Source organism: Schistocerca cancellata, unplaced genomic scaffold (genome assembly GCF_023864275.1).
Source record: "Schistocerca cancellata isolate TAMUIC-IGC-003103 unplaced genomic scaffold, iqSchCanc2.1 HiC_scaffold_1169, whole genome shotgun sequence".
In the NCBI taxonomy this organism is placed as follows: domain Eukaryota; kingdom Metazoa; phylum Arthropoda; class Insecta; order Orthoptera; family Acrididae; genus Schistocerca; species Schistocerca cancellata.
In genome coordinates, this window is record NW_026047168.1 from 134718 (window position 1) to 161217 (window position 26500).

At 42.3% G+C, this 26500-nt stretch overlaps 1 protein-coding gene across 1 annotated transcript in view; it reads left to right on the plus strand.

Annotated features, from left to right (window-relative positions):
• The first annotated feature begins 257 nt into the window (after positions 1-257).
• Positions 258-26500, plus strand: part of LOC126160953 (uncharacterized) — a 229435-nt gene continuing 203192 nt past the window's right edge. The window contains exon 1 of the mRNA XM_049916944.1: positions 258-441. Within this exon, the coding sequence (XP_049772901.1) occupies positions 270-441 (172 nt within the window). The 5' untranslated portion in view covers positions 258-269. The remainder of the gene's footprint in view (positions 442-26500) is intronic.

Below are 26500 nucleotides of genomic sequence, written 5' to 3' on the forward strand. Positions count from 1 at the left end.
ATACTTCCTGTAAGCCTGCAAGTGTGCTAATCGAACTCGTTGTCATTCTGAAAGCATGTGGCACACGCACGCAGAAAAGGAACGAATTCTTTTTTGTGACGGCTCTCGAAGCAAAATGGAAAATGGCTGTGTTCCGGACGAGAGACGTCATGCGTCCTGTGGTTAACTCATCCTGCGGAAAGACTTCCGCTACGTCTATCTCTGCACTGTCTCTGCGCCGCACGCGACGCACACTTGGCGTGTTTCCATTACGGCGACAACAGCTCACAATGCATCCGTGGCCTGCAGCCGCGTCGTGGCTGCTTTTTCTGGCAGCCAATGGCACCACGAAGCTCGACTGTTTCTGCACGCACGTCGCCGACGTCTATTACCAGGGCGGTGGTCTACGCTTTCAGACTGATGGCGAAGAAAACTTATGGTTGACCTACTGTGTATATCCGAGTAAGTACTTGTTCACACAGCACGGATTCACGCGACACTATGCGCCGCGCGGTTTTGAGCTACTGAGAAGCGCACTGGCTTGCGCGTACTGCTGCGAAGTGTTACGAAACGTTCTCTGCCCGGCAGAGAGTTTATTAGGAGGAAAATACACTTCATTTTTAACCTTTAAGATCAATGGACGTTGTACAGCCTTTCGCGAGTGAGGAGATAGCCTTTGAAGATCGTTCTTCACGGTATCAGCTAACCATCTACATCTCTTCATTGAGTTCAAAATGTTTCCCGTTTGTCTGAGAACAGGTGGAAGTCAGAGGCTGCCAATAATGACTGATATTACGGACCATGTTCGTGGGGACGTTTTGACTTTGTCACACCCGAGCCTTTTATGTGCAGGGTGTGGACAAATATGTCCTCGAATATAAATGTAGATGCTAGCCAAGCCCGCAGGTTGCACTCTGTGTCTGGCCACGAAGGGGGCCGTGCAGTTTCCTCAATAAGTCGCCAGGGTGAGTCGTGGCCAGAACAGTTTCCTGTGCCACGGTGAGTGCACCACGTCGGGCCTCTGTCCATTCGGACGCGGGCAGAATGTCGCAGCTCGCATAGCGGGTGCTTCAGTAACCGAGGCAACAGAACTGTTAGGTGCTTCAAGAAGTACCGTATCGAACATTTATTCCGCATACAACGAAAACGGAAAAAAGGCATGCCCTAATTCCAACGCAGACGAAATTTTGGTTTTGAGTGATCGTGACGAATGGTCATTGAAAAGGACTGTGACGCAAAATACGGAGACGACAGCTGCAAAGTCACTGCAGAACTGAATATCGCACTCGCGAAACTTGTCAGCACCAAAACAGCGAGGACTGACCTCCGTCACCATAAAATCTGCGCTATGGAACAATGAAAGAATTTCATTTCGTTGAATGAGACTTGTTTCAAACTGTTTAGTAGTTCTGACCGAGTTTACGTTCTAAGAGTGAAAGAATACGGCGGTTTGGTGATGATTTGGGCCGCCATATCACGATGCTCCACAGGACCCCCTGTTACCCTGCCAGGTCACATTAATGCCGAGCATTGTGTGACCACTTTGGCTCATCAGAAGTAGAGTAGGGGACGGACAGCACGAGCACAACTTGTTAGTGCAGGTTGCCTGCATCAGGGGCAAGTATGCATTCAGGGGCAAAACTATTGTTCTCTTTTGACTGACAGGTCCTTAGCCCACTGTTGTGCCAAGAAGATAATGACCTCCTGGAGATAATCTGTCCTTTAACTATTGTTCAGTTAAGTCATTTTCTATGTCACCCCTACCCCCTTCTACCCTTTCTCTTCCAACGCCCTCAGAAATCTAGCACTACTTTTGATGTCAAATTAACTGTCTAATTAATTAAATTGATTGGTAAAATTGGTGGGAAATAGATCAGTTGTGCCACTTTCGGTATTCCTGAGCTGCTCCAGGTTATTCGATTAGCCCCCCCCCCCTACTGTATCAAATTGATGGACTAATTAACTAATTAAATCGATACCTTTCAAATTTTCTTGCCCTTCCATTCTGGAAATATTGATTGATCAATTGCCCATGTATGGAATATTGTTTAAGCAATTTAGACAATATGTGGAATAGTACTTATTTAAGCAATTTATGGGATACAAGGTGGTGATGGAATATAGTTTATTCAAAGAATTATATCGCGATATGTAGAATACTCGAGCCATTGCGGCGATTTTTCATTCCAATCACATAAGGAAACATGACACTACACTGTCACAAACCTATTAAACATATCTGAAAAACTTTCTCACATCTCGCCATCCACAGTTGCGCCACACGATGGCTGTTTGGCTGCCAGACCATGCAGGCCTGTGCAAGTAGCAAGGGCTAATCACCAGCAACGAAAGCACACTTCCTGTTGGCATCCTCTCCCATCTCAAATGGTCTGTAAGCACGAATCAACCTGTCGGGTACCAGCACACGCGTTACTCGCTCCTTCCAAAGGAAGTGCCTGACTGGGAATCGATCCAGAAATACTATTGAATTTAATAAATCAATAATTTACAGTCACATGATCATGGTGTATGGCATATAAGGCTGATGCATTAACTATTTCATACATACACAGATTGGTGATTTCACAAAACTAGTGGCAGCCTGACTCGAAATACACTTTAAACAAAAAGAGAGAGCGAGAGAGAGTCGTAATTTGCTTTGCAGATGACAAAAACTAGCGTGCGATATTTAAAGAAGTGCGACACTTTCCCATTCTGCCTCGGACTCTAAATACCCCCACCTTCCTGGCGTACTTCCTTTGTGGTACACTTGACGTTGAACATGAACTCCTTCAGCAGTTATTAAATCTAGTGTGGATTATCACATTTTGAAGATGGCACGAATGTTGCTTCAGAAGCTGTGCCACAGGAAATATTAATTACATCGTTAATATAGATGTTTAAACAATTTTCTTCAAATACACACAGTAGTTTGCATGCATAAGCAATAGTTCTATGTTTCTGACGAGAAAATTTCAGGGAATAATGTAACCGAAAATTATTTGATATCTCGACTGGAAGCTGTGATGTATGAAATGATTGTTGGAATTTCAAATTTTTATATGAATTTATACAATCATCATTATGCAGTTCCCCACTGCTACTGGTCTGCTAAGCATATTTTGTTTTTTAAAAGCACTGTAGTATTCTTAAGTTGCCTGGTTCTCTCAGGTACACCTCGATGAAGAATAAGGGAAGAAAGAGTTTACCGCGTGATAGGATAGTAACAACAACAAATACCACCGCAACGTGTTGAGAAACACGGTCCGTTCAGGGTGAGATGCCTAAGATCGCCGAAGACACTCTCACAGCCCACATACTCACCTTCTGAACGTCCAAACGCAGCGCGCCTGTGCTCCACCGCTACTGCTCAGAGACCGGAGACAACGACTGCTGTGAACACGGCCCGTGTCCTCTCTGACAGCTGCTGCGGAAGTGTGCGTCAGCCAGAGAGAGGACCACCAGCGATGGAGTGTCCTCCCCGGGAGGACCTGAGTCGTAGGAATTCGAATGTTATCAATACGCCCAGCGCAAACACTCGCCGTATTGAATCTTCTCAGATTTCCACGGAGCATACTTGCAATATGCACGTTCGCGAAAGCTACCTAACACACACTGGGTATTAGTTCACTATTCCCCCGTCCAGGGGGAGCCGCGAGCCAAATTGTCAGAAGCCACAGCACACTGGAAGCTTTCTCGGACTCTGCAGACTGGTGTACGGAGTGCGGGCGAGCCCCGTCCGGGGACAGAGGCGTGCGCTGAGGTTCTGTTCCCAGCCCTGGCCCGCCTGCCGGCTGCTGTGCTGCCAGCGTCCATCTCCAGACTCACGAGAATGCTGGGAACCAGGCGCATGTCCATCAGTGCAAATACAGTTAAATATTACGACTGTTGCTGCAGTCTGACACTGAGCGATATAATGAAAATGTCTCCTCTTAATGTCTTTGGTCCTCGAACGAATCTCACGTTGAAATAACACTATCTATAGATCACACAATTTTCCGTGTAACATCTCTCTCATACGCTGATGTTTTGAAATTTTCCGTATCAAATCATTACCTCCTTCACGATGGACACACAGTCATTTTCTTTGCACATGTCAGAACATTAGCTGAAGTAACTTTATATTGCAACATATACACACTTCACACAAGCAGTGCTGTTCTCGTTTATATGTGTATAGTACATGAAAAAGTTATGGTATGCACATACTCACATCGGCTACAGGTCTCGATTCTCCTCAGTTCCAGAAAATTATTCGACATTTAAGTTTTCCAATCAGCGCTTCCGGAAGGTGCTGTATCCTGCCAAGACTCTCTCAAACAAGTGTTGTGAAGCACAGGCGTCCGGCGCTATGTGATAATCAACGGCGCTTGCATTGACGACAGGGTTGGAAAGACATCATCGACAAGGGTTGGTGTGCTGCAATCAACATCGCAGTAAAAAATGCAACAAAGAAAACGCGAGGATCTTCTTAAGGGTACCCAATAAGGGGATGTTCTGTGTATCAAATTTGTTAAGCTGTGTTGCCTGCCCTGTTTGTACATTAAGCACATCCAGTTGAACCCTCGGACCTGTTTACGAAATGCTTCTATCACCCCTTTCGTCCAGATATACTTCTCAATTCGTTGAAGTCACCATTCACGACGTTAAATCTCTCCTCCCGTACGACTAGACAAATGTAATTTTTTTTTACATGAGTAGTAATCTGATTACGTCCCACAAATGTCCGGCGTTATGTCGGAACATAAGCCACATTATTTGTATGTTCAAGCAGCGTAATATTCCTGATTCTCACTTATGGGTGTAAAAAAAAAAAAAAATAGATTCATTCACACACGCACAAGCTGGGTATAGTTTTAGTACTGCCCTGTAGAAAAAAAAGCCTCCCACCATCTCATGTTTGTCGATGAATAAAGAATGTAATTTCATGGATTTCACCACATCCACGAAACCTTCTCATATTTTTGATACTTGTAAATCCAATGAACACACAATATATTCAGACCGCCAATAGTCGAGGTTTGCGGCACTGCAATCCATGCACAGCTACCGTAGACCTGCCAGTCAGGCATACAAATTTCCCCAGACTAAGAAATCATTGCGAGTGGAATATAAACCAAAGAACAGCCATTCATAGTTAATTTTCAAGGGCTAAGGAAATGGTAGCAGAAACTGGAAAATTGTTATGTATGGAGTCTCGGCACACTTTAATTTCGTGTTGCTGAGCACAGCACCTGCTCAATATTTGGAGCAGGAGGAGGATCACCTCGAGACGGATCTGTTGTCGCAGCTGACAAAATTCTGTTCTTTTCGAAAAAATAAAAGAGCCTGTCAGAACGTCGTACTAAGATTTTGTTTGTTGTATGTGCGATAAACGGCAATACATTCCTGTTTAGAGCCTTTAACGTGTGTGTGGGGAGCTGAATTTTCAGTAAGGAATACCATGTTATGTAGAAACCTCAATTACATTTGAATCCAAAGAATGCTTTATTCCAAGCACACAATCGGCTTCTGTTTGTCTCTACCAGCGCACCAGCTGTATGTAACTAAATAATCACTACGAATCCGCCATCATTCAGTTATTCAACTTCAAATGTGTGCAGGATGTCTGTGAATAAGGTAATGTCGTAATTCTAATAGTGAATTTAAGGAGTGGTGGTGAGTAAATTGTGCAAAGTATGATCGTGCTTTAGTTATCGCCATTACAGGGGGATAGCGACTGCACAATTCTTCTCATTCAAGAACACAGCTGTACCCATACATTAGAAAAAATATTCTAGAGCTCTTACTTCCTCAATACGTTACGACAATTAGCCTTGAGGACTACGGACTCTCTGGGAAAAAAGGAATGTTACTGCTAACAACGTGTTTGAGCGATTGTAAGCAAGAGATGTGTGTAATGTGCTAGCGGATATTTGTATGAAACTGATTAGTACATGTGAACACTTTTGATTATTACGTGTTTCCTCCACAACTTGTACCATTGCTATGTAATATACATTGAAGCGCCAAAGAAACTGGTATGGGCATGCGTATTCAAGAACAGAGATACGTAAACAGGCAGAATACCGCGCTACCGTGGGCAACGCCTATGTAAGACAACAAGTGTCTGGTGTAGTTGTTAGATCGGTTACTGCTGTTACAATCCCGGTTTATCAAGATTTAAGAGAGTTTCAACGTGGTTTATAGTCGGCATACGAGCGATGGGACACAGCATCTCCGAGGTAGCGATGAAGTGGAGATTTTCCCGTACAACCATTTCACGACTGTACCGTGAATATCAGGAATCCGGTAGAAAATCAAATATCCGAGACCGCTGGGGCCGGAAAAAGATCCAGCAAGAATGGGACCAACGACGACTGAAGAGAATCGTTCAACCTAACAGAAGTGCAACCCTTACGAAAATAGCTGCAGACTTCAGTGCTGGGCCATCAACAAGTGTCAGCGTGCGAACCATTCAAGAAACAGAATCGATATGGGCTTTCGGTGCTGAAGGCTGTAACGGAACATATTAAAGGCTTTACTGTACCGAAGTATGCGATACCCTCCAAATTCAACCAGTTTAACGAGTATTTATGATTATAGAAAAGTTATTGTGTATGTTAACAATGATTGCATAACATGTCTGCATAAACAGTCAACCCATTAAATTATACTGAATAACTGACCCACACAAAAGTTTATATCACTTGATCACTGATACAGCAAATGTCATCATGTAAAAACTCTAAGTTCATCTAAAATAATTAATATGAAGTACGAAAATTAGTGGACAACTTGGGTATTTAGGATCTCCTTAAATAAAAATCACCCAGTGAAACCTATTTGTTCACTAGGAGCGGTTTCACTCAGTATTCACGAAATCAATCCTGTTTTAGACGAAAACCAATGTAATTCTTAATAATTCATGTTAATTACTTATTTATGCAAATTAGAGAAGTCAATTGACAAACTTCTAAAAAACGGCCTTTTTGTAACAAAGAATTATTCTGTCAAGTCAACAAATCTGTCTGTCATTTTAATAACATGTTAAATTATGTCACTCGATGCAAATTAATAACTTTTCTGCACAAATTATGATAACAGATGTACATGTGACTTGTAAACTATATCTCTTTTTAGTAGTTCTTTGACAATGTTATAAATACAAGCAGCAAGAACGGTCGAGGAGCAGTCGGAATGTCACTTTGGTAAAGTGTGTTTGTGTGTTATTGTTTGAGGTGGATAAACAATGCAAAGAACATGTAACGGAAATACTACTTTGTGTTGTGTCATGGTCTTTGGTGGACAGTGGAATTAAGATGGCCACCAGAGTAATAAATATTTGAAGTTCACATATTTGTTGGTTTCGCTCGTTCTTTATCATCAAAAGCATATAAAAAACACGGGACCTCATGTTTTTAACCCTAGACAACCAGATTTAGAGCCAGCATCAGCATCGAGACACGGCAGCGATCCAGCAAGTAGCAGCGATTACTACAACACAATGCATTTTAATGGCGCCAACCTAACATCAAGTGCTAACAAGCTCCGTAAATGGGAGTGAAATAGTGCGATTATAGCAATTAGCTATATCTACGACCAGGCGACCATTACAAAAGTGGGGGCTCGTCCGGGATCTTTAAGTGCATCGATGATAATAGTGCAGCGATAAATTTAGTAAGTGCTTATCATTCCAAAAAAGTTTATTTGTGCAGTGTGGCAACAGTGAAAATATGTCAAAAATAAATAAATTGTGTTTGTGCGACTACAGAAAACTATCATCACACCGCTCGGAAGATTAACGTCTGGATTATGTCAATGGAATTCATCAATCAAGACTTCAGCTTCGATAAAACCGAATATAAGTGAAGAAAGCCAACAAGAAGCTACATAAAGCAAGGTATTTTGTTGTTGTCATTTAAAATAATTAATAGTTAACATGTCTCTACCTGAGAGTGATGAGATCGTAGGAAATGTAAAAATTGAACCAGGGGATGGTGAACAATTAAACTTAACAGAGTGGCTAGCAGGGTTTGCAACTCAAATAAGCTCGCAACTTAAACAATCCAGTGAACAAGTACGTTTGGATTTTAAACAATCTAGTGAACATGTAAGTTTGAAACTTAAAGAAAACACAGATAGACTGGTTAAGTTAAGTTTGGATTTTGATCTATTAAATACTCATCTCAATGAGAAGTGTGAGGAAATTAAAACTACCCTCACTACCCTCAGTAAGGACACTAGAGAACAGTTGATACACTTCAGAAAAGAATTTTAAGTTGAAGTTGAAAGTTTAAATGAAAACATACAAGCTAACACAGACAGCATTGCTGTCATCTACAACAGAGTAGATACTGAAGTTGAAAGATTAGATCAGAGAATAGACAAAACTTCATAAAACCTTAAACAAGAATACAACCTGTATACCACTAATGTAGATACAAAAGTAGAAAATATACACACTAAATTTACACAATTGGAGGACGCATTGATGTCAAAACCAATGTTTTACAATCAAAATACAATGTATGGGCACATCCAAGTGAAATGCTTTCCTGGTGAAAATCTGCACCCTATTGACTTTATTCACCAATGTAAGGATATGTTTGTTGTAGGGATGTCAGATAACATAAAAATTAAGTTAGTAAAACGGTTTCTAGAAGGGGAGGTCCTATCCTGGGCAAATGAGAATAATGATTCTTGCAATACTTTTGAAGAGTTTGAAGCTAAATTTATTTGCAAATTTTGGTCACAATCCATACAAGCCAGATTAAAGTCAGAATTTCTAAATGGACCAGTGTATAGAGGGAAAGTATGGGGAATGCAAAAATTTTGCAGAGATCAACTGAAAAAACTTGCTCACTTGAATAACTCTTTTGATATTATGACACAAATTGATGTTTTAAAAAGAAGGTTACCAGAGAGACTGCAGTAGGAATTGGTCCATGGACCAGATGATTCAATGGAAGAGTTCCTGAAATTTGTAGATAGATTAGATAGGGCCTTGGAAAGAGAAAATAACCAAAGTTTTGGCTCTGGCAACAAACAGTATGGGGGGTGGAACAGGAATGTAAATAGAGATTATTATGGGAGGAGAGACTTTGAAAATTCTGGAAATAATGCTCCAAATAGAGGAGATAGGAGATATGAAAATGATTTCAGAAACAATACACAGGAGGGAGGATGGAGGAGAGATAACAGGAATGATAGAAATAGGTATTGGGGAAGAGAACAAGATAGAAGGGGGTTTGTTGAAACTAGTGAACAAAACGACAACTACAAACGGACAGACCAAGGGAACCAGCCGGGAAACGGTGGACAGTCCCACTAGATGTCCATAGTTTTGGGGCTAGACAATATTATGACAGGACAACACATAACCGAAACTGGAGAAGGAGAAGATACAATGTAAAGAGCAAGTACCATGAAAATACTGATGTTGTTAGAATGAATAAATTAGAATTTAATAAAAGGTTTTGGGATACTATGAGTAAAAGTGATACAGTTAATAAAAACAGTGCTCAAGCACAGGTAGTTAGTGAAAGTGCAGAAGTTGAAGGTATTGCAGAGTTCCATAGTTGGGCTGAAAAAGATACTGGTGTTAATAACAAGTCAGACACACCACAAATAGAATCTATTTTGGGGGGTTTATTTGATAAGAAGGGGGATGACGAAGTGTTTAATGGAGCCAAAGACTCAATTGCTGAGATTCAGATACATAGGGGGGAAACTGAAGATGGGGTTGTTGTGGTGGAGGAGGAAGAAGTAATAGAGGGACATTTAAATAATGATCCTAAATCAAGTGATGTTATTGATGAGAGTGTGGAGGGAGAAATAAAAGTATTTGTAGAATTGAAAAGTGATGATGAGGTAAAGGTAAGTGATGTGACAAACATGGGTAATAATGAGGTTAATGTAAGTGAAATGCGGACTAGGGAATGTGTATCTGAGGACAAGCTATTGCCTATTGGGAACTATGAAACACTAATCTATGAGAATGGTAATAATAATAATATTAAAGAAAATATAAAGGGATGGAATTAAATGTGTGTTTTCAAGAGAAAGGGGAAAAGTTTTTAGAAGTTTTGTGGAACAACTAAACAACTATGGAAACTGTATAAACAAAGATGCCTTTTGGAAAGAATTAGCAAAGATAAGTGCAACCTTGTATCCTACATGGTGGACAAGAATCCGTAGTGGACTTTATAAAAAAGGGGGTGAAAACAGTAGGTTGTTAAGTGACAACACAGTGCTAAAAGGAACAGATGAAAAGAAAGGTTTATGTTTAAATGTCAATGCTTTGCAAACAGAGAGGGATGTGTGTAAGTGTAGGAAAGAGACATTTGACTTAGGAACTAAAGAAATTGAACATGATCTATTGTTTGAAAATACTGAAATAGACAAAGATGTTGAGCTAGGTTGTCCATATGTTAAAGTAAACATTGACATTAGTCCATTTGAAATAAAAGAAAGCCCACGTCCTAATGCGTATAGACTTATCTTTCCCAGATCAAGAAGGTTATTTGGATTAAGAAACATCACTGAATTGAAACCATATAAACATGATTAAGCACATTTCCCTGTTTGAATACAGTTACTTACCCATTTTCCATAAAGCATGTTATCAGCAAAGATTTTTACTGGGTGTGTCAAATAGCAACTACCACTCATCCTACAGACCCTGGAAAAGTACCAGATCTCTGTGAGACTGTTTTTATATTTTTATTGTCACTATTGAATATTAAATTTTGAGACATCTTCTTTACTTGCAACGGGCAAGAAGGTGACAAACATTTATTACTTTCCTTTTGTATGGTTGAATATGGGACATACTTGCACCAAATAAAAGACAATGAAAAAATTGTTGTGCAAGACCCATCATTTTGTTACTATTGTGTTCTTAGGCATAAGATTTGTGTACAATTTTCTACAGCTAATCAGATGTTCACCAACTTTGATGTTTGTGTTATGTTGTGACCAATTTAAGTGTCCAATTTTAGTATTAATATGTTCTTGTACTGTCTTGACTAGGTGTCTCAATGGGAAACAAGTTCGTTAAATAATTCCTTTTTTTCAAATGCGTATTATATTCATACGTGTACTTCTCTAGTGTTTGTGTTTATATAACATGTCCATACTTATAATTATGTTCTTTGTTTTCATTTCTTTTATGTGGCTCAAAAAGAGCAGACAGTTGCAATATTTTCCTATGGACATATGACCTGTCCATCTATGTAATATATTTATGTTCCTTCTATTATCTTGATTAATCTGTGACTCGAAGAGAACTGACTTTGAAATAATTTACATATATTTTTGATATATCTTAAAATAGCATGTGATATATTTGTGTCTGTTTTTAATCATTTTCCATGTGGCTCACTGGGAGCAAAGATTAACATTTTTTATTACTTTCATATATTACTAATTATTTTTATTATGCAGTCATACTGAATGACATAACACAAAGTGCATTTGAAACAACACAACTAAAATATTTGCAGGAAAAAGTCATTTTGAAACGGTGTAACGGTCATTACATACGTACACATTATGCATAGTAAAACAAAAAAAAATTATTAAAGTAGTACTTTTCCAAATTTTAACCATTTGACACATTTGTCCTAGTCGGCTAATATCATTAACATTCTGTAAATGATATTACCTGAGGGGGGTATTGTAACGGAACATATTAAAGGCTTTACTGTACCGAAGTATGCGATACCCTCCAAATTCAACCAGTTTAACGAGTATTTATGATTATAGAAAAGTTATTGTGTATGTTAACAATGATTGCATAACATGTCTGCATAAACAGTCAACCCATTAAATTATACTGAATAACTGACCCACACAAAAGTTTATATCACTTGATCACTGATACAGCAAATGTCATCATGTAAAAACACTAAGTTCATCTAAAATAATTAATATGAAGTACGAAAATTAGTGGACAACTTGGGTATTTAGGATCTCCTTAAATAAAAATCACCCAGTGAAACCTATTTGTTCACTAGGAGCGGTTTCACTCAGTATTCACGAAATCAATCCTGTTTTAGACGAAAACCAATGTAATTCTTAATAATTCATGTTAATTACTTATTTATGCAAATTAGAGAAGTCAATTGACAAACTTCTAAAAAACGGCCTTTTTGTAACAAAGAATTATTCTGTCAAGTCAACAAATCTGTCATTTTAATAACATGTTAAATTATGTTACTCGATGCAAATTAATAACTTTTCTGCACAAATTATGAAAACAGATGTACATGTGACTTGTAAACTATATCTCTTTTTAGTAGTTCTTTGACAATGTTATAAATACAAGCAGCAAGAACGGTCGAGGAGCAGTCGGAATGTCACTTTGGTAAAGTGTGTTTGTGTGTTATTGTTTGAGGTGGATAAACAATGCAAAGAACATGTAACGGAAATACTACTTTGTGTTGTGTCATGGTCTTTGGTGGACAGTGGAATTAAGATGGCCACCAGAGTAATAAATATTTGAAGTTCACATATTTGTTGGTTTCGCTCGTTCTTTATCATCAAAAGCATATAAAAAACACGGGACCTCATGTTTTTAACCCTAGACAACCAGATTTAGAGCCAGCATCAGCATCGAGACACGGCAGCGATCCAGCAAGTAGCAGCGATTACTACAACACAATGCATTTTAATGGCGCCAACCTAACATCAAGTGCTAACAAGCTCCGTAAATGGGAGTGAAATAGTGCGATTATAGCAATTAGCTATATCTACGACCAGGCGACCATTACAAGGCCCACTCGTGTATCCTTGATGACTGCAAGACACAAAGCGTAACGTCTTGCCTGGGCCTATCAATACCGACATTGGACTGTTGATAACTGGAAACATGTTGCCTGGGAGGACGAGTCTCGTTTCAGATGGTATCGAGGGTACGGACGTGTACGTGTATCGTGACAGCTTCACGAATCCAAGGATTCTGCCTTGGAATGAAATAGCTTAAGTCCCGACCATTGTTCGTTGGCTAACATGTACTAATGTTTACTGCCGTTTATTAACGTGCACTAACGTGTACTAACCTACATTAACCTATATTACATTTTGTTTATACAAATAGGCCAAGTTTGAATTCTGATGGTCAGTTCGTATTTCGCTACCAACAGAAGAAAATTGTGGCAAACAGAGTCACTAACCGAAGTCAGCTGTGATGACTCAAAATCGCCCGCTCTGCCTCTCTCACGCACCAGGAGCGCGAGAACGCCCACCTCACAGCCTGGACCTTTGTACTCGCGTCGGACAGACTCCTCTGTAAATATTCCAACTAAACTATGACCCGAATACTGTTGTTCAATCCACACGGTCTAGGACATGGCCAGAGCACACCCTCAGTACCTAAGCCGACAACATCGCTCGCCCCACCTGTAGTTAACCGCTGAGAGACGGAGATATGCTGCAAACACATCCCCCGCGCTCTCGTAGCCACCTGCCTCAGCAATTTGATCTAACAAAACATCCAAGTAGAAAAAACAAGAACCAACTCGAACTCTCTCATATTCTATATCGTCCCACAAATACTTAACGTACATTTTATTTACGCATCGAGCATATCTATCACTCTCATACAAAAAACACTCGTCCTGATGTATCTGGTGTCATGTTGCACAATCAGCAGACACGCAAACAGCTCCTAATTTCAGTGCACAATATCAAACTGCTCCTAAATAATACAGTACACATAACTGTAAACACCGTCAGTACTCGTAATCTGTCCAAATAACGCATAGCGAAATAACTCAACAGACGCGCGCAATCGACCTGTCCCACACTACGTCACACAAGTCCGACAGCTCTCAGTTCGCTCAAAGGTCTCTATTCGACCTCTCAAACGTGACTTGAAGACAGCCGCATTCACACCTAACACCTGGACGCCGAACATGGCTATCCAAGCCAGGCCGCGCGCGTCGTCTGTCAACGTCCTATCTCAGTGCGGTCCAGCACACAGGTTAAGGCCGCATTCCATTGCTTCCCGGCCTATTTGCGACACACATCCACCTTCACGTCTGTTGTCAGAATAGCCGAGAGCGAGTTCACACACACACACCGCCTGCACACATCCCAGCGGTGCCCTCCCCTCACAATCTAAAACGATCATCTGACTGTGTAAAAAAAAATAAGAGCCCATTTAACCTCTACGAAATTGTATAGTGCCCCCAGAAATAGTTAACGCTCGCTTTCGTGTTTTCTCAGCTTGTTTGTAAATTCAAATCTTACCCTAACAGAACTTGTTCGCGAAAATAATACTGAATGCGCTCCTGACTTCCTACCCTTCCAGCTCTCAACATACGCAAATGTTCTCAACCCTCCTATATCCCAGCACAACCGATTAATCATTCCTATTCCTTCTTATCGAATTTACTGGCCTAATTTCCTAAGGCCCCGTTATCGAAGTACGATCCTGATTTTCTTTCTGAGGCTTTCTGTGCTTACTTTTACAGAGATCGCCAAATTACCTCTACAGCCCCCTCAATCTACACACACACACACACACACACACACACACACACACACACACACAGACGGTCATCCTCTTTACTCATCCCATAACATAAGCAATAGTAACTTTACAATCCATTATATACAAACCCTACACAATGTAAGCCACAGTAACTTTACAGTACCGACTATATGCCCCAATGCTCTCCATTCCTAAGGAAGTACTGTGAACCTGCTCTTTCTTTCTACACACGCGACACTCAGCGGTAATCAGCCCTTCTACATTAACGGACAGAAGTCCCTCTCCGAACTGTTCCACAAATTCAGCGATCGCTTCCCCTCAACACAAATGCGTTACTGTCTCATCTTCCTTGCCTGCTCGCTTTTTCTTCACAAACATCTCCAGGCTCATAGACTACAAGAACACACCAAATTTTTTCGAAGTACAGCATCCTGTAAACCACTGAGTAACTAGAAACAAACAGACCGAAAAATTATATTTGCACTCTCGAAACCGAAGTCGTTGATATCATTATACTTACAGTTAAATGTTACGATCGTGGTCTCAATTGATTGGCATTCGACAATGAGCTAAGTATCGGAAATACACTCTCCTGACCCCTGTTACTCTGGAAAAATCTCTACCGTCCTTACGACTTCCTTTCTACTCATCACATAACATAAACAATACAGTATATACACATTTGATAGAAAACAGTGCACTTAACCAGTATATCTCTTCAGTATGCGAAAAAAAAATCCCATTCCTACAGCGTCTATATACCGCAATGCTCTCCAATCCTAGGAAAGCACCGTCAACCTGCTCTTTCTCTCTACAGACCAGACACTCAGAGCTAATCTTCCCTCTTACATCAGCGGACCTAAGTCACCCTCAGAACTCTTTTTACAAATTCGGTATCGTCCCCCCTCAGCACAAACGCCTGACTGTCCCTCCTTCCTTGTCTGTTCACTTTTCTACAAACATCCTCAGACTCCTAGACTGCAAGAACACATGTACTTTCTCTATAAACCATCTATATTACACCATTTTAGCTGTACTTCTCAATATCATGCACTTGGCTACACCTCACCAATCACAAGTTCATCATAATTCACAAGATATAGACTTTAAATTAATTCTCTACAAACGCCGAACTTTATCTATGTGCAGCATGCTGTAAACTGCTGACTAACTAGAAACAAACATACGCAAAATGATATGTCCACTCTCGAATACTGGTCTCAGTCATATAACATATTCGAGATCTTGCCTATAATTTACACGTCAACTAAGGTTTGTCCCATGTCTAGAGAACAGACAAGCGTATATCCGACACACCACAGCTGATCTTCACTCAACTAAATAAAGGAAACAAATGTGCAGAAGTAGTCAACCGAACAATCTACATTCTATCGAATAACACCCCAACCCAAATCAATCATCTTCTCAAATTCTGACTTGACCACCAAAGCTGCCCAACACATAATATTATTTCGCTATTCGGTCGTCTGGAGGACATCAAAGTTGACTCTTACAGATCGATACACTCCAACAGGTCTCTGCATTCAGACAGCTGTTCAAGTTCTTTATTATTATTTATGATCATTTATTACTATTTATTATAATTTATTACTCATTATTATTTATATCATGCATGTGTGTTCGCCATGAGGTCCGGAGTCCAATTGGGTTAGTACACATCGCCACCAGCAGAGGGCCTCGTTCAAGATGTCCGATTTTGGTAGGGAGTTTGAATTTTGGCGGAAGATCATACAGTTCGTTTACCTAACAAACATGGCTCCAAGTTCAACTGTGTTTAGCTCCTATCACAACCGCCAGACCGCTTTGTCATCACATCATTTGATTATGCAATTACCATTATTCAAGATGGCTACACCCAGTGCAAAATGTGTCACCTTTCCCGAACCTGCATGCTACAGTAAAATTCCAACTTGGCTTTAGTCACACCCTACACATTGTTCAGCTGACCCCATTTCCAGATCTTTGCGCATCTGATATCTGCAATTTAAGTCAGAGAAAGACATATCCATTACCTTCTGCAGCCTGTATAGAAACAGAATGACCTCAGTTACTGCAACAGGACCTTGTCTTGACCATTCGCCGGAAATGCGAGCACCGTCGGCAGTATGTCAAATCCACATATCTGTCCATCTATACAGCCGTCCACTCAGCCCCAGGACCAGCATGCCGAAGTGGGCTCTCTCTATACCTGCTCTCCAGCTATTGTCTAACCACATACACTGCACAAATAGATTCCTGAATAGTGCAGATCTCTATCCTCCCCTGCATCTCCAGCTCGACATGTAAACAGTATCTCTCCCCCAGCCAGCAAACCCCACGTCATTCACATTGCGCTGACAATTTCCACTCACAAATCTTAAACACTTGCATATATAAATGCCTATTCACTCCTGCCAAAACTCGCTTAGTAATAAAAAAGCATTCTCCCTTTCTAAGTATAGATTAAGATGCATTTAGAACAAACAGACAAACATAATTCCAAGCAGAAGTCATACATATGATTAAAAAGAAAAAAATGACCTCAATTTACGTTATCCGACATTTATTACATGTCCTAATGGTACAGTCGTAGTGTCATCCACTCGCTCATTCCTTCAACATACACGTTCACAGAACTTGTTCTACTTATATGCCACCCACCCTGTTATAATAATTTTGCACAAGCATTTACGGCCCCCACATACAACCCAGCTCAATAGGACATAATAATTCCTTTTTCCACAGATAGTCATATTTGGTGAACAATTAAACGTACTAAATTACGCGTACATGTAGTCAAATAAGCATATACTTTTACCGACATACACAACCATCTCACTGAGGATAGGGCATTTAATATTATATACTTAAACACAGACCAATGATAACAATATTCCGACGCACACCTTGTCCTTGTAATAAAGATAGAATTCATTTTCCTATACATGCAGACTCGATTGACTTTCGAAGCAGCTCCACTTTCTTTGCTCTATTAGTCTCAACTAAAAGTGTACCATTCCTCAGGCGATTGATAGATTTCAGTGTACCTGTGAGTCCTTCTAAACCTTTATGAATATAGAAAGGATACACTTTTTCAAATGAGCCCTCCTTCCTCTTAATCATTTATGACTCCATGAGCCCTGTTACTCAGTTCCATCTGCTTATCTGGAAGACTAGCCTCCCTCATGCGCTTGACTGATTGCGAAGTTGGTGAAGGGAAATTCGTGGTTGCCACGTGCATCCCACGAGCAGCTAGGGAACTAAACATGCGCCCAGACAGAGACCCGCATGCCTGGGTAAGCCTTATACAACTGAGGTGCGGCAGGTTCCTCAGAGGCCGCCCACTAGCGACTGTTCCACCTCAACAGCCATGCATCTTATTGGCGCGCAGTACACCTTAAGATTGAAGGCTTTTTTTATAGAGGTATGTACCGTCCTCGCAATCCAGGCAATCAAGCCAAGATCCCCAGTCCCCGCGACACACAACGTTCCACTGTTGCACCACACGGTGGTCACTGAAGCATGCCCATAGCTTACGATGTCAGAGGACTGGCGGCGCACACCAGTCTACAGCTCGGGGACCCTGGGTTCACCGAGCCCGTACCCAGCAAATGAATGCTGAATCCCCAGACGGGGTGCAACGCGATCTGTGCTATTCTGCCTTCATTGGTAAAGACAAGTGACGCCTGGAGATGCCTCGAATATGAGACTGGTGTTAACTCATTTTGGAATGCTATGACAGTATAACTGTGCCTGTATAGAGGCATGCAATTCTCACCAGTGCTCAACAACACTGGCTCGGGGACTGTGACGGAGCATGCGGGAACTGAGCTGTGGCTGCCTCACTTGGCGTTGGTTGTGGAGACGCGCAGCCCTAAATGGAGGTCAGTGAGTGCTTTGACAGTTGATGGCTGCACTGACTGCACGTGTGATCGCGTCATCATCGGTGTCTAGCGTGTAATGCTATTGTGAATGTAATACTGCCATTAATCTTTATATTTTACATTTTTTTGTTCTGTAATAATTCTGAAAGATTTGAGAGGTGGCATGAGCCCTCTCTCATATTTATATCTTACGATTCTCCTCTCTAATTGCATGCGGTGGAAAGTTGCTATTCCTTCACACGCGGACTTCCCACGCAGCGTCTCTCGTCACCCGGGTGGTCCGGTGACAGGCGGGCTCTGCTGATTTTGAAAGGGTAAGCCGACGGGTGTGAGGGAGTCGAGTGAATGCTTTCGAGACGCCGACATTGTCAAGAGACACGCCCGCAGGGGCCTGAAGTAGTGGCTGGGCTAGAGGTTCTGTTACTTCGCAGAAACTTGGCGAAAACACTTTCTGGCGGGCTACCAGCGAGGCGTGGGAATGACTTGTGTACCCAGGCAGTTGTGGCGGGAACATTCCCGCCCTTTCTGCAAAATAGTAACTGTGATTGGCTTGCTCAGGGCATAGCTCCGTGACGTAACAAAATCAGCGAAGAAATTGGCGCCAAGAATCTCCATTGGTGGAATGGTAGTGTTCCGGCAATAGAGTGGAATTTTCCGCCGGTTTTCGAGTTGCTGATTGGAACGGTTAACCACGGCCACTGTCGTGGGGGCGGGAATGTTCTGTGTTCGGTTTTGTACGGGTGCTCTTGTGGGGAGTCGGCTCTCGCCTTTCGGTCAGGTTAGGTTACAAGACTGAGCTCTCGCTGCTCTGGTCAGCCTGCTTCCGTTGGCTGTCTAATATACGTTTATTTAATTGTAACTGCTTGACGAAGTTGCTGAAGTTTCGACTTCAACGTAACTTTCCGAGTACAGTTGGCAATTGAGCGTTCTGCGTACAAGAGGCCTATGTTGTCTGTCTTGAGCAGTTTTGGCTAAAGTTGACTGTATTGGAGTTACTGTGTGACTCCGCTTGTTGAAATCAATCACTGTACCGTCAGTGATTGTGTGGCGAGCCTTCTTCGTCTCCCTCAGAGGCGCATTTGTATTGCTAGGAAGTCTTTAGTCTGGAACAACCAGACCAGGACAATTTGTTTCGGGCTATACTCGCGACATTATCATCACCACGACGGGACGTCGAAGCAACCAGCCATCGCTTCCAGTACGCCAGATCGTGTCCTTGCAGCTAAGAAGACAGCTTGGTAATGTACGTCCGCAGCACCGGCAAAGCAGGCATTTTTGCTAGGCGATAATCAGAGCTCAGCAGAGCGCGCCTGTTCGTCTTTTCTAACTTTGTTCTATCTTGGGTGTTCATTGTCTGAGTTCTCACCAATGTAGCAGCAATTAATGTTGGGTTAGCTGTGTGTCTCTCTTAAGATTTGAGTTGCTAGGAATTGGCTCCACATACCACTTCGTCATCAACGTCACAATCTAGTTTAGGGACAACTTCACCTTCACAGCGTTTATTTGAGTATCCAATTTGAGCCAATTTGATGTATTGTAAATGTTTCATGTGTTTTTGTTTATTATTTTGTGTTTAGTCTTAATAAATCATATTGTTATTTTGGACAGAACTTTCATTCTGTTAATCGGTAGAGCAACCCTATCATTTCTCACTATGTTAATGAAACCTTCCTTTATTTAACTTATTTATCAAATTAAATTATTGCAGGTGCCAAACTCTTTTCTACTCCACTTGCAGGGTTGATCACAGTCAGTTCGCGTATCTTTTTAATCCATGTGCAACAGCAAAAGTCGGAGTTAGAATAGGGGGCGCTTAGAGCATTATTTGCATATGTAGATTCTAGAAGAATTTAGTGAAATACACTGCTAGTCCCGGCACCTCGCAAGCTCTCACATTCAAATTTTTCTTGGGACTGAGAGCAGTATGAAACCTGAAGTGGAACGCTCTGAGATATTTAGCAAGTCGCGGAACGTATACCAGAAAGACTGATTACAGGCCATAGGAGGGTGAGTCTTCACTACAGCTGACAAAAATATTGTCTTTGTGGAGGTCGAAGTGCAGTGCGTCAGTGAAGTTATCTGGTCGCTTATAACAGGTTTAGGTTGAAACCAAGTTAATTGCTGGGTTTTTCCCAGTCACCTGAATCCTTTCTGACGGTTGTATAGTTATTCGAGGAAAGTCTACGGTCATTAGCGCGTAATACCTAGATCGTGGAATTATAGTTGGAGGTGACTTTAACCTACCAAGCATACAATTGAACAAATTTCCTGAAAACTGTCTGAAGCAGCTAGCTCGGCTGTCCACGGACAGTGGAAATATGTCAGACCTTCTAGCTACAAACAGGTCGGATCTTATCGACAGTGTCAGTATAGAAACGGGGATTAGAGATCGTAGCAACTACGGTTACGAAAGTTAATAAATCTGTCAAGAAGGCAAGAGAGTGTTTCAGCTACATAGAACAGATAAGCAGTTGTTAGCATCTCACTTAGACATGAATTGACGTCAGTTGGTTCTAATAACATGGACGTAAAGGGACTATGAGCAAACTTCAAGCAGATAGTAAGTCGTGATTTGAAGAGTTATGTACCTAATATGTGGATAAAGGATGCAAAAGACGCACCATGGCTTAATAACGAAATTCAGAAGATGCTGAGGAAACAGAGGCTATCGCACCCTCGGTTCAAAAGAGAACGCACAATTGACGCCAAGCAAGGATTAGTACAGATTCGTGCATCTGTGAAAAGATCTATGCTCGAAGCATACAACTAATATCACCGTCACACCTTAGAAAAAGATCTGGCAGAGAACCCGATAAAATTCTCGTCCTACGTAAAATCGTTAAGCTAGTCTAAGGCTTCCACTCAGTCCCTTGTTGACCAGTCTGGTGTGGCAGCTGAAGATAATAAAACGAAAGCCGAAATTTTAAATTTCGCGTTCAAGAAAGCGTTCATGCAGGAGAACTGTACAAACATATCCTCATTTGACCATCGGACAGACGCCTGTATAGACGAAATAGAAATAAGCATACCGGGCGTAGAGAAGCAACTTAAAGATTTGAAAACAAATCACCAGGTCCGGATGGAATCACAGTTCGGTTTTATAAAATGTACTCTACGGCGTTGGCCCCCTACCTAGCTTCCACTGGTGGCGTATCTGTCGCCTAACACAATGTCCCGAGCGACGGTAAAAAAGCGCAGGTAAATTCTGTACACAAGAGAGGGAAAAGAACGAATCCGCAAAATTACACACCAATATCCCCAACTTAGGTTACCTGCAGAATCAAAGAACATATTGTAAGTTTGAAGATAATAAATCACCTTGAGACTGATAATCTTATGTCCAAGAATCAGCATGGTTTTAGAAAGCATCGTTCGTGCGAAACTGAGCTTGCCCTTTTCGTACATGGTGTACTGTGGACGATAGATTAAAGGCAACAGGCAGATCCCACATCTCTGGATTTCCGGAAAGCATGTGACACGGTGCCCCCTTGCAGTCTATTAACGAAGGTACGAGCATGTGGAATACGTTCACAGATACATATGTGGCTCGAAGACTTCTTAGATAATAGAACCCAGCATGTGTTCATCAGAGACAAGGGCATCGTCAGAAGTGCCACAGCGGTGTGTGATAGGACTGCTGTTGTTCTCTTAATATACAGGGTGGTCCATTGATAGTGACCGTGCCAAATATCTCAAGAAATAAGCATCAAACGAAAAACTACAAAGAACGAAACTCGTCTAGCTTGAAGGGGGAAACCAGATGGCGCTATGGTTGGCCCGCTAGATGGCGCTGCTATAGGCCAAACGGATATCAACTGCGTTTTTTTAAATAGGAACCTCCATTTTTATTACATATTCGTGTAGTATGTCAAGAAATATGAATGTTTTGGTTGGACCACTTTTTTCGCTTTGTGATAGATGACACTGTAATAGTCACAAACATGTGGCTCACAATTTTAGACGAACAGCTGGTAACAGGTAGGTTTTTTAAATAGTCACAAACCTATAAGTACGTGGTATCACGTAACATTCCGCCAGGGCGGACGGTATTTACTTCGTGATACATTACCCGTGTTAAAATGGACTGTTTACCAGTTGCGGAGAAGGTCGATATCGTATTGATGTATGGCTATTGTGATCAAAATGCCCAACGGGTGTGTGCTATGTATGCTACTCGGTATCCTGGACGACATCATCCAAGTGTCCGGACCGTTCGCCGGATAGTTACGTTATTTAAGGAAACAGGAAGTGTTCAGCCACATGTGTAACGTCAACCACGACCTGCAACAAATGATGATGCCCAAGTAGGTGTTTTAGCTGCTGTCGCGGCTAATCCGCGCATCAGTAGCAGACAAATTGCGCAAGAATCGGTAATCTCAGAAACGTCGGTGCTGAGAATGCTACATCAACATCGATATGGCGACGACTTTGAACGTCGTGTTCAGTTCTGTCACTGGGCACAAGAGAAATTACGGGACGATGACAGATTTTCTGCACGCGTTCTATTTAGCGACGAAGCGTCATTCACCAACAGCGGTAACTTAAACCGACATAATATGCACTAATGTGCTCCCTGCCGCCGTTGGATAAGCAGCTGCAGCAGCAAGTCGTATACTCCTAGCTCACTCATTTGTTACATAGTTTAATTCTTAATTTCTTTGCGTGTTTTTGGTACTTGCATTGTTTAATTCATAAATTTCGGGCGTATTATAGTATTTGAGAGTTGTAGCATCACGTTTTAGTACTCGAATAGTGTTAAATCGCGTAGTCTCCTTCCGCCGCCGAGCAGTGTGTCAGCAGTGCACAAGTGGCAGCATTACTGCATTTACTAGGCAATCTTGTATTTTAATAACCGCTTCAATTTTGTGTCGTTTTGTTTGCGCTCTCTGTAGATTAGTTCAGACGTTCTTTGCACAGTTTTTAGCATGGATAGGGACTGCAACTGCTGTGTTCGGATGCAGGCTGAGTTGGCATCCCTTCGCTCCCAGCTTCAGGCAGTGTTGGCTTCGGTCACACAGCTTGAGGCTGTTGCCAATGGGCATCACTGTGGGGGTCCGGATGGGGGTTTGTCGGGGACGGCCAGCTCGTCCCACGCATCCCCCGATCGGACTACGACTGTGGTTGCCCGGGATACTGCCCGCATTGAGGCTGATCCCTCACCTGTGGTAGAGTGGGAGGTCGTCTCAAGGTGTGGCAGGGGGCGAAAGACATTCCGGAGGGCTGAACGGAAGGCCTCTCCAGTTTGTCTGACGAACCGGTTTCAGGCTCTGTCTCAGGCTGATACTGATCTTCAGCCTGACATGGCTGCTTGTCCTGTTCCAGAGGTTGCCCCTCAGTCTGCAAGATCCGGGCAGTCGCAGAGGGTGGGCTTACTGGTAGTTGGGAGCTCCAACGTCAGGCGCGTAATGGGGCCCCTTAGGGATATGGCAGCAAGGGAGGGGAAGAAAACCAAAGTGCACTCCGTGTGCATACCGGGGGGAGTCATTCCAGATGTGGAAAGGGTCCTTCCGGATACCATGAAGGGTACAGGGTGCACCCATCTGCAGGTGGTCGCTCATGTCGTCACCAATGATGTGTGTCGCTATGGATCGGAGGAAATCCTCTCTGGCTTCCGGCGGCTATCTGATTTGGTGAAGACTGCCAGTCTCGCTAGCGGGATGAAAGCAGAGCTCACCATCTGCAGCATCGTCGACAGGACTGACTGCGGACCTTTGGTACAGAGCCGAGTGGAGGGTCTGAATCAGAGGTTGAGACGGTTCTGCGACCATGTGGGCTGCAGATTCCTCGACTTGCGCCATAGGGTGGTGGGGTTTCGGGTTCCGCTGGATAGGTCAGGAGTCCACTACACGCAACAAGCGGCTACACGGGTAGCAGGGGTTGTGTGGCTGGGCGGTTTTTTAGGTTAGATGGCCTCGGGCAAGTGCAGAAAGGGCAACAGCCTCAACGGGTGCGGGGCAAAGTCAGGACATGCGGGGACCAAGCAGCAATCGGTATTGTAATTGTAAACTGTCGAAGCTGCGTTGGTAAAGTACCGGAACTTCAAGCGCTGATAGAAAGCACCGAAGCTGAAATCGTTATAGGTACAGAAAGCTGGCTGAAGCCAGAGATAAATTCTGCCGAAATTTTTACAAAGGCACAGACGGTGTTTAGAAAGGATAGATTGCATGCAACCGGTGGCGGAGTGTTCGTCGCTGTTAGTAGTAGTTTATCCTGTAGTGAAGTAGAAGTGGATAGTTCCTGTGAATTATTATGGGTGGAGGTTACACTCAACAACCGAGCAAGGTTAATAATTGGCTCCTTTTACCGACCCCCCGACTCAGCAGCATTAGTGGCAGAACAACTGAGAGAAAATTTGGAATACATTTCACATAAATTTTCTCAGCATGTTATGGTCTTAGGTGGAGATTTCAATTTACCAGATATAGACTGGGACACTCAGATGTTTAGGACGGGTGGTAGGGACAGAGCATCGAGTGACATTATACTGAGTGCACTATCCGAAAATTACCTCGAGCAATTAAACAGAGAACCGACTCGTGGAGATAACATCTTGGACCTACTGATAACAAACAGACCCGAACTTTTCGACTCTGTAAGTGCAGAACAGGGAATCAGTGATCATAAGGCCGTTGCAGCATCCCTGAATATGGAAGTTAATAGGAATATAAAAAAAAGGGAGGAAGGTTTATCTGTTTAGCAAGAGTAATAGAAGGCAGATTTCAGACTACCTAACAGATCAAAACGAAAATTTCTGTTCCGACACTGACAATGTTGAGTGTTTATGGAAAAAGTTCAAGGCAACCGTTAAATGCGTTTTAGACAGGTACGTGCCGAGCAAAACTGTGAGGGACGGGAAAAACCCACCGTGGTACAACAACAAAGTTAGGAAACTACTGCGAAAGCAAAGAGAGCTTCACTCCAAGTTTAAACGCAGCCAAAACCTCTCAGACAAACAGAAGCTAAACGATGTCAAAGTTAGCGTAAGGAGGGCTATGCGTGAAGCGTTCAGTGAATTCGAAAGTAAAATACTAGGTACCGACTTGACAGAAAATCCTAGGAAGTTCTGGTCTTACGTTAAATCAGTAAGTGGCTCGAAACATCATGTCCAGACACTCTGGGATGATGATGGCATTGAAACAGAGGATGACAAGCGTAAAGCTGAAATACTAAACACCTTTTTCCAAAGCTGTTTCACAGAGGAAGACCGCACTGCAGTTCCTTCTCTAAATCCTCGCACCAACGAAAAAATGGCTGACATTGAAATAAGTGTCCAAGGAATAGAAAAGCAACTGGAATCACTCAACAGAGGAAAGTCCACTGGACCTGACGGGATACCAATTCGATTCTACACAGAGTACGCGAAAGAACTTGCCCCCCTTCTAACAGCCGTGTACCGCAAGTCTCTAGAGGAACAGAAGGTTCCAAATGATTGGAAAAGAGCACAGGTAGTCCCAGTCTTCAAGAAGGGTCGTCGAGCAGATGCGCAAAACTATAGACCTATCTCTCTGACGTCGATCTGTTGTAGAATTTTAGAACATGTCTTTTGCTCGAGTATCATGTCGTTTTTGGAAACTCAGAATCTACTATGTAGGAATCAACATGGATTCCGGAAACAGCGATCGTGTGAAACCCAACTCGCATTATTTGTTCATGAAACCCAGAAAATATTAGATACAGGCTCCCAGGTAGATGCCATTTTCCTTGACTTCCGGAAGGCGTTCGATACAGTTCCGCACTGTCGTCTGATAAACAAAGTAAAAGCCTACGGAATATCAGACCAGCTGTGTGGCTGGATTGAAGAGTTTTTAGCAAACAGAACACAGCATGTTGTTCTCAATGGAGAGACATCTACAGACGTTAAAGTAACCTCTGGCGTGCCACAGGGGAGTGTTATGGGACCACTGCTTCTCACAATATATATAAATGACCTAGTAGATAGTGTCGGAAGTTCCATGCGGCTTTTCGCGGATGATGCTGTAGTATACAGAGAAGTTGCAGCATTAGAAAATTGTAGCGAAATGCAGGAAGATCTGCAGCGGATAGGCACTTGGTGCAGGGAGTGGCAACTGACCCTTAACATAGACAAATGTAATGTATTGCGAATACATAGAAAGAAGGATCCTTTATTGTATGATTATATGATAGCGGAACAAACACT